This window comes from Macaca mulatta, chromosome 13 (genome assembly GCF_049350105.2).
Source record: "Macaca mulatta isolate MMU2019108-1 chromosome 13, T2T-MMU8v2.0, whole genome shotgun sequence".
Taxonomy (NCBI): domain Eukaryota; kingdom Metazoa; phylum Chordata; class Mammalia; order Primates; family Cercopithecidae; genus Macaca; species Macaca mulatta.
In genome coordinates, this window is record NC_133418.1 from 75837064 (window position 1) to 75846407 (window position 9344).

At 41.4% G+C, this 9344-nt stretch overlaps 1 protein-coding gene across 3 annotated transcripts in view; it reads left to right on the plus strand.

Annotated features, from left to right (window-relative positions):
* The window catches only part of FSHR (follicle stimulating hormone receptor), a 190920-nt gene extending 185303 nt beyond the window's left edge, over positions 1-5617 (plus strand). For all 3 annotated transcript variants that reach the window (XM_015112328.3, XM_001114171.5, XM_028831684.2), the window contains one exon: positions 2646-5617. In XM_015112328.3, the coding sequence (XP_014967814.1) occupies positions 2646-3879 (1234 nt within the window). In that variant the 3' untranslated portion in view covers positions 3880-5617. The remainder of the gene's footprint in view (positions 1-2645) is intronic.
* Positions 5618-9344: the final 3727 nt, after the last annotated feature.

The window sequence follows — 9344 nt, forward strand, 5'->3', positions numbered from 1 at the left end:
TTGATAGTATCATTTCATTGTATATCACAGTAGGTGTGGTTTAGTAGTGGGATTCAAGTTTTAACTTGTATGATGAAATTATTCTGATCCTCATTTGGAAATAATGCCCAGAGTATAAACATGAGGCCCCTGTGACTAAAACTTTGGCCAGTGGTCCTCCTGGACTCTTCCTGGGCTCTTCCCAAAAGTTCCTATCAACTACACTCTTCATTTGTCATTGAACCAGATATTTCCTTGTCATAATTCTGTATTCAGTTTGCATTACTTTACTCTCATTTTATTCTTCAATTTTTATTGTATTTAACAATACAAGTTGTTTCTTCACAACACAATGCTGTGAAGGCCATTTCTTCACGATTCAATATTAAATTGACATGCTGTGGCATATGCTTCTAAGTACCCACACATGGCCTATACCTCCACAAGAATTCCATAAATAACCACCATTTGTCTTCATACTGCTGACATTTGCTGAGTATTCACTGCCAAGCACTGTAATACTTTGTATCTTTATCTCATTTAATTTCCACAAAGGTAACATGATTATTATTCGTTTCTCACAGAGACAGAAACTGAGGCTCAGAGATACTAAATAACCTGACCTACACTGACCAAACAAATCCAGATCTGCTCTGCCTGCCTCCAAAGCTCAGGCTCTGGGACACTGCTACACCACCCGCAAGCATCTGTTCACTGACTGATCAGAGTCCAAGAGTGCCACTTTTTAAACTGGCCCTAAACTGAATTTCCAAATCCTTATGATAGTTAGGATTTTCCAAAGTACTGTGGAGGCAAGGTTTGATGTCCCTCGGTTTCCACTTTTGTTTCTGTTCTTATCTCAGAGACATAAGTTATTTACTTTTTTCCTTACTTCATGTCAGTGGGTCACTTCTGTTTCAGAAAAGGGAAGCACAATATTTAAAATATGTGGACAGCAGCAACAACAATAAGAATCTTCACAGACGCCAACCATAAGTCCCAGGAAGTGAAGCCTGTTTCTAGAGAGTTAAGTAAGATCTCAATCCAATGAACCACACTGCAGTCAGCAAGTACCAGGTTACTTACTTTCTCTTCCTGGAATCAGGCTGCAGCTAGTTCATAACAGGGTTTAAGAGTTGGGAATTAGACTAAGGACCACAAGATAACCCTCTTATGCCCTCTACGCCCATTATGGAGCTTGCCTCACCTTCCTTGGAAGACCACTGACTAAATCAAAACATTTTCTGGGCTCTGTTTCCATTGACTTTCAATTCTGTATATGTTCATCATTGAGCCTTAAACAAACAAAAAGAATCCCTTAGGCCAAGGGAAAATGACTTCCTGGCAATTCAATTCACTTCCCAGGGGTGAGAGAAGAGAGGATGGGCAGAGATGGGGAAAAGTTCAGTCCATGTATAATAGGTTGGAACACCTGGTGAGACTCATCCTTTAGCATCAAATGGAGTCTTTACCTCCTCCACTCCCCTAGCCACTTCTTTCCTCCTTATGAGGGTTTTAATATTCACTTCCCCGCTTATATCTGAGGTTATGTCAAGGTTTAATAAAAATACAGTCAACTTAATATAGATGTGAACTTGCCCCTTGGGGAAGGAGGGAAAGGTATGCCTGTGTATGTGTGATTTTTTTTTTCATCCAAAAATGTCCCAATGTAAGGGTTATTCCCATTCCATAAGCCTTTACTTCCAAACTGAATACCTTCCATGTCTCTACATCCAGAGTATTGATAGACTACTCTGGGGTAGAATATTTATAGGTATACTCATGGATTGAATATTTATCACCTGGATTTCATTCAAATCCCTCTGTAAGTACCTCTATGCTGTTCACAAGGCCCCTTGTACATTTGTGTTTAAAGGGAAAACCAAGACAGCAAAGTGAGCCCAAGGAGACCTAGGCTGCCCCGAGGATGAGTTACATTCTTAGAATAAATTAGGTCCTTTTGCAACTTGCACTTGCTCTTTGGGGCACTCACTAGGAAACTAATATGAGACAGCCAGGCTTACCTTGCAGACAAACACATGTCTGAGGTCTATTGTAGCCCCCAGAAAGTGAGATAATAAAGAACAGGAAAGACCCTGGTAGCATTGCAGGCAAATTAGCTGGCCTCCTAATAGCCTGAGAACCAAAGAGCCAGGGAACAGGGGCTGGCTGGGAACTAACTAGATTTTGATCACCTAATTTATGTAGATAAGAGAAGCAAATAAGTTCTCATTTGAGTGAGAGAACAGTCTGGATCTTCCAGTGATTTGAGTGTAGAAGAATAGGAATATCTCCTACTCAGGCATATTAAGAGATAGCTGGATCAAGATGAGAGAAGGAAAAGGGTAGAGTTGATACCAGGTCTGTAAATTATTTTCACTTAACAGCAAGGCTTAGTCTCAGGCGCCTTCCTCCCCACATTCAGGTTGTGGCAAGATGGTTTCCCCAGTGGGCCATCCAACTCTAGTAATATATATACAAGTTGTTATATTCATTTACAGTAAGCAGCATTAACCCTTGAGCTTAGCCTCAAGGGCAGATACGATGTGAGAAGAAACAAAAAATCTCGGGAGGAAACCCATCATTTCTACCCTGCACAAAGACAGTGATGTATTTGCTATTCTGGATCTGAGATGTTGATTCTATTTCTTTTTGTATTTTTCTAGTTCTGAGCTTCATCCAATTTGCAACAAATCTATTTTAAGGCAAGAAGTTGATTATATGACTCAGGCTAGGGGTCGGAGAGCCTCTCTGGCAGAAGACAATGAGCCCGGTTACAGCAGAGGATTTGACATGATGTACAGTGAGTTTGACTATGACTTATGCAATGAAGTGGCTGACGTGACCTGTTCCCCTAAGCCAGATGCATTCAACCCATGTGAAGATATCATGGGGTACAACATCCTCAGAGTCCTGATATGGTTTATCAGCATCCTGGCCATCACTGGGAACATCATAGTGCTGGTGATCCTAACTACCAGCCAATATAAACTCACGGTCCCCAGGTTCCTTATGTGCAACCTGGCCTTTGCTGATCTCTGCATTGGAATCTACCTGCTGCTTATTGCATCAGTTGATATCCACACCAAAAGCCAGTATCACAACTATGCCATTGACTGGCAAACTGGGGCAGGCTGTGATGCTGCTGGCTTTTTCACTGTGTTTGCCAGTGAGCTGTCAGTCTACACTCTGACAGCTATCACCTTGGAAAGATGGCATACCATCACCCATGCCATGCAGCTGGACTGCAAGGTGCAGCTCCGCCATGCTGCCAGTGTCATGGTGATGGGCTGGATTTTTGCTTTTGCAGCTGCCCTCTTTCCCATCTTTGGCATCAGCAGCTACATGAAGGTGAGCATCTGCCTGCCCATGGATATTGACAGCCCTTTGTCACAGTTGTATGTCATGTCCCTCCTTGTGCTCAATGTCCTGGCTTTTGTGGTCATCTGTGGCTGCTATACCCACATCTACCTCACAGTGCGGAACCCCAACATCGTGTCCTCCTCTAGTGACACCAGGATCGCCAAGCGCATGGCCATGCTCATCTTCACTGACTTCCTCTGCATGGCACCCATTTCTTTCTTTGCCATTTCTGCCTCCCTCAAGGTGCCCCTCATCACTGTGTCCAAAGCGAAGATCCTGCTGGTCCTCTTTTACCCCATCAACTCCTGTGCCAACCCCTTCCTCTATGCCATCTTTACCAAAAACTTTCGCAGAGATTTCTTCATTCTGCTGAGCAAGTTTGGCTGCTATGAAATGCAAGCCCAAATTTATAGGACAGAAACCTCATCCACTGCCCACAACTCCCATCCAAGGAATGGCCACTGCTCTTCAGCTCACAGAGTCACCAATGGTTCCAGTTACATACTTGTCCCTCTAAGTCATTTAGCCCAAAAGTAAAACACAATGTGAAAATGTATCTGAGTGTTGAATGATAATTCAGCCTTGCCTTTGAAGGGTATGCCACAGATAGCTGACAGTGGTTCTACATATCTCATCTAATTTAAGCTTCCTGGCATACCTTTAAGGTAAATTGGTCAGGAACTATTAATTCCATGTGATACATTGGGAAGCTGAATTATTAGTAACAACAATAATTAAAGAATACAATACTATATTACATGTTTTATCCTTATATATGTTGTTTTTGAACATTATGTACAAAGTGCTTTTGTTCAGATTATCTCAACTGATCCCTGTTAAATAAGCAGGACAGGGATTATTCTTGGAGTTTTACAAATGAGGAAACTAAGACTCAGAGTTAAGTGACTTGTTCAAAATTGTTTGGTTTGTCAGAGGCAGAGCCAGGATTAGGTATTCCAACTCCCAGAGAATTTCCAAGAGAAGCACCATGGTATTCATTCATTCATTCATTCAACAAATATTTACTGAACACCCATTTGAAGCCTTTGTTATGCATCAGTGTAGACAGGCTAAAATACATTTCCCAGAATTCCCTTCCTCATGTGTTTCCAATTAGAGTGGGCCATAGTGAAGACTCTAGGAAAACAGGAGGGCAGAGGAAAACGGCAGCCATTTTGTAGCTCAGCACACTGTTGCTGATGCTGACTCAGCTTACTGCTGTAAAGCAGCGGCTGGGTCTCCAATTGCTCCACCTTTCCCTGGATCCTCCTTCAGGTTCTCAGACTCATCCTGGGCCAGGTATATTTGTTAAGTTCCATGAAAAAGGGTCCAACCTCTGCAGGGCACTTTCATCACCAAGGTCAGAGGCAACAAGAAAGTAAGCAGGGCTCAGGGTGTGCTTGTGGAATTCTACCTGTGCTGCTGCTTCCAGCATGCTGTGATCTTCCCTTTATGATCGCCCACCCTGAGGACTTCTAGCTCTGGCATCAGCTGTGGAGACATCCTTACAAAGACAGGTTAACCAGCTCCCCACAACTGTGTAAGCCTGTAACAAATATTTACCACCTATATGTATTTACATGCATGCAAATATATCACTGGTTCTGCTTCTCCGCTTGAACCCTAACACCTATTATATGACGTGCATATGGATTGTAATGTTAAGAACACAGCAGTTTGGAATCAGACAGCACTGAGATTTTCTTAGGACTCCACAATAAGCCAGGACCTGACCTCACTAGGCTCAGCTGCCATTTCTGTAACCTAGAGCTGGTTATATAGCTAACTTTTGAGCTTATTGTAAGAAGTAGATAAGAAAATGGTTGTGAAGTGCCTAGTGCTGTAACTGGTGTGGTAAATGTTGGTTCACTTCTCTCCTCCCAGACCTGTGCCTGGTCTAGTGCCTTCTCCTGAACCTCAGTCTAGAACTCATTCCATTATAGCATATTGCTCTTGATAAATAACCATACTACCCACATCTATTTTATAAATGACCCCATCTGGATATTTTCGGTCATAAATACCAACTATAAATTCCACCAAGCTCTGAGCCTTGGCTAGCACACAAAGCTCTGAGTCTGCTCTTTCAATGTCAGAAGCCAGTCCTTCCTCCTCTTACCGTTTGGCAACCTTTTTAAAAGCTGATCCCAAAAGCATTAATGAGGAAGTTCTTACAGAGCCAGAAGAAAAAGCAATCGTCTCCTCCCATCTGACCTGGCACCATATTGATATACTGTGAGCATCAAGTGCAAAATAAAATAATTGTCCTTGTAAATAATCTAGAGTTTTACTGTCTGGCACAGTGGCTGCTAGCCACGTGTGGCTATTAGACACTTGGACCATGGCTAGCCTGAATTTAGATGTGCTGTAAGTGTAAAATACACATGGGATTCCAAATACTTCATATGAAAAATTGTAAAATAGCTCAGTAACTATTTTATTGATTACATATTAGGACAATATTGTTTTTGAGGTATCAGGACAAATACATTTACAAATTAGTTTCACTTATTTATTTTTACATTTTTTAATGTAGCTACAAGAAAATTTTTAATTACATACGTGGCTTGCATTTATGGATTGCAGTATTTTTCAATTGGAGGGCACTGATCTAGAACTATACAAAAATAAAGGGCTTTCAGCTAGCGTTTTCTCCCCATCCCCCACACACTCATTTGCTGCACTGCTGGGCTGTCCCAGCTCCATCTGCAGTCATTCATCTTCCTTATTTTTGACCAGAGGCAATGTATTTCTGAATTTGGACTCAAAAGCAAGTTGCAGCTAAATTAAAAATACGATAGAGTATTAATTATTCTACAACATAGCTGCTGATGACACATCGGTTTAAGAAATCACGGGTCTCAGAGGCAAGAATGTGTTCAGAGACAAATATACAGCAAGAAACACTCAGAAGACATTTTTTCCATCACTATAATACTTCCTGGTAAGAGATGAGACTTTTCTCAAATGAGCAAACATATTTATGGGTAGCTAAATTCAGTGCTTCTAAATCCTTTAGACAAATCTGAAGAGAAAGAAAAACATCCTACACTTTCTGTATTATAATAAAAGCTATTGAAATCCAGTACATCAATCACTCTTCCCCCTAAAGGTGTTTATACAGGTAACACCCTTAAAGTTGTACCTCCTGGAGTGGCAATTCAGTCCCATAGTGGTGACCCAGAGGGAAAACACACACACACGGCCACGCAAGAAGTTTCAGATTAATACAAGTTAGTTTTTTCTATTTTTTAAGTTTGTATTGCAAATCTCAAAAACCATGAAGAGTACAATAGCTCCCAGAGATTCCTTAAAGTACCCATATCTCCATGTGTAATACTGAAAATATCAATAACAAGTACTGATCTCTCAGGATGGATATTGGCTGTGAACATTTCATTTGGCCATCCTGGTACAAAATGAAATCTTTGCCTCCTATCCCTGACCACACACTGGATCTGCTCCCATATCTATTTCCTCAAATTTTCACCCATCATAAATTCCTTCAGCCCCATCCTGGAAAGCCTCTCATTTTGTCTTCCGTTCTCCCCGCACTTTCCTCCATATACTCCTTTGACTAAATCCCAAGAAAATCTGACAGGGTAGGATCCTCCTTGGCAGGGTTGGAGCAAGGCAACTGAATGGGTAAGTCCAGAGTGAATGGGACAGAGTGAAGAGACGAACTGGGTACACAAGCTGATCAACAGTTTTTATCTTGTCGCATACAGATGAAGTAGTTTTGGTGAAGGGGATGGAATGGGGGGCACTGGAGAGTAGTATTTCACTACACGGCTTCATGTGCTGATCATGGGGAACCCTTCATACCTTGTTTCTGGAAGAGTAAACGGAGGGAGGAAGAGAGTAAGAGGAAAAGTCCCCTGCACTTGCACCACCAAGACACCGCAACTCTTATCACAGGCAGCACTCTGCCTTATTTAGTCAGTATCACGTGGCATTAGAAAAATCCGAAAAAGATCATCGAAACTAATGGCCACACCTTTAGGTTCATAAAGTATTTTATTACAAAAGTTTGTAAAGGCATAAGCAGAGAATAAACTTTCAGCTATTGCATACTAAGGGACATTGAAGAAAGAAGACTAATATATAGATGTGTTGTTTAAATTATAACTGAATCCATTAAAGAGACTAAATAAATGTCCACACAAAATAAAGCTCAACTATAAGGTTATTTTCGCTGGCCCTCATCAAGGTGCTTTCAGTGGCAAGTAGGAGAACTCTTTAAAAAAAAAAAAAAAAAAAAAAAAAAAAAAGCCTAAACAATAAGGTCAGTTACATAAAATGCTCCAGACTTGGATTGGCAGCTCGATGATCTCAAAGACCCAGGACATTTTCCATCTTTTTGCTCTGCCATCTTTGCAGTCTTCAGCCACATCTTCCCTCATGATAGTAGGTTGCTATAGCAGTTCCAGATGCCCCAAGCAGACATGACCAAATCCAGGAACAAGAGATGTCTTTTCTTCTGTGCATCTCTCTTTTCAAAGGGAATAAAATGTCTCATTAAAGGCCACAAGAATGCCTTCCTTTCTATTCATTATCTAAGATTGTTGCCCTGGTTGCAACAGAGGTCACAAAATGAGCCTCTGCCACAATCAGCCTCTATAGTGAAAGGCAAGTTCTGTCGGTCAGGAAGGTGGAAGCAGGTACTAGAAGAGGGGGATGAATGGGTAGGCAACTTCATCCTCCAACCTGAGTCAACCCAAATCCTCTCTCATGGGATGAAGCCAGTGGTATTCAAGGTCAGGATACATATGGCATCTTTACACCTCATATCTCCCGTCTTCATCCCTCTGTCACCCTCCCTCCGTTATAGCCTGCAGTGCAGCTCCTCTCCTTGTAGTCTGTCCCTGATACAAACCCTAGAGACTACTTAGATCTAAAGGCAACCACTAGAGTCATACATTGTCCATGAAATCCTATTTGGGAATAGGAGTGGAAAAGGAAAAAAAGAAAGAAAAGAGACAAGAGAAAAAAGAAGTAACAAATAAAAGAAATGCACTAGGATAGGAAGGAAGAGACATGAGGAAAAGAAAGAATGGCAAGACAAATATCAAGGAAAGGGGCAATGTGAAAGAAAGCCAGGCCCTGACCATGTCCTTTGTGCAGTTACTTGTTTAGCTTTGTCTTAAGAAAATCTTTTCAACTTGTTGCAAAGAGTTCAATTCAGAACACTGAATGAGCTCAGTCTTAGATCCCAGTAGAAAAACCCAATAGACATACCATGATGGTCTAGGTTTCCCATGGCTCCACATACCATGGTCTGGGATCCCCACATCTAGTTCAAAAAGTGAGTAATGGAAAAATATTTCTGAAGATATTTAAAGCCTCCCCATGTCAGACCTCAGAAAATGTAAAGACAGCTTGATCCTCTGCATGAGACAAGGTCTTCATCGTATTCTATCCTTCCCAACAGCATCAGTCACGGCCCCTGATCATTTTGTTCTGGAATATATAAGCTTCAAAAATATACTAAACCCCAAAGTTCGTAAGAGCAATTGATTTGTTATGCTCTTGCTTCCTTTCCTTTTGTTATTTTATATCACAGGATTCCTTGAATCCTGGGACATTCCTTAAACACACACAAAAGAAGAATATAAACAATTATCTTATTTGTAGTTATACTGTCCACATAATAAGAAGCAAAGGACATTTTCAGCTCTGCACTTAGAGAACTTTCAGGCAATTTCCCCTCCATTTATCATTAGCAAGGGCCATTTAAACTGCCAGGTATTAATGAGTTGCTCAAAGATGTAGTTTGGCCAGTGAATATTTAAAAGTTGTTGTTTCACAGGCAGCAAAACCTGTACCACAAGATTCCCATCTCCAAAGAATGAAGCTACCAAACAGCTTTGTGTTCCTATTCTGGAAATCAGGCAGCCTGCGGAATGTGAAGGTGAAGGACATCCAGGGCACCTAGTGAGAGTTGGCCACCCAAATAACTACCTGCCTCCTGCACCTGAACAAGTTAGAAGACATGGTGGTTC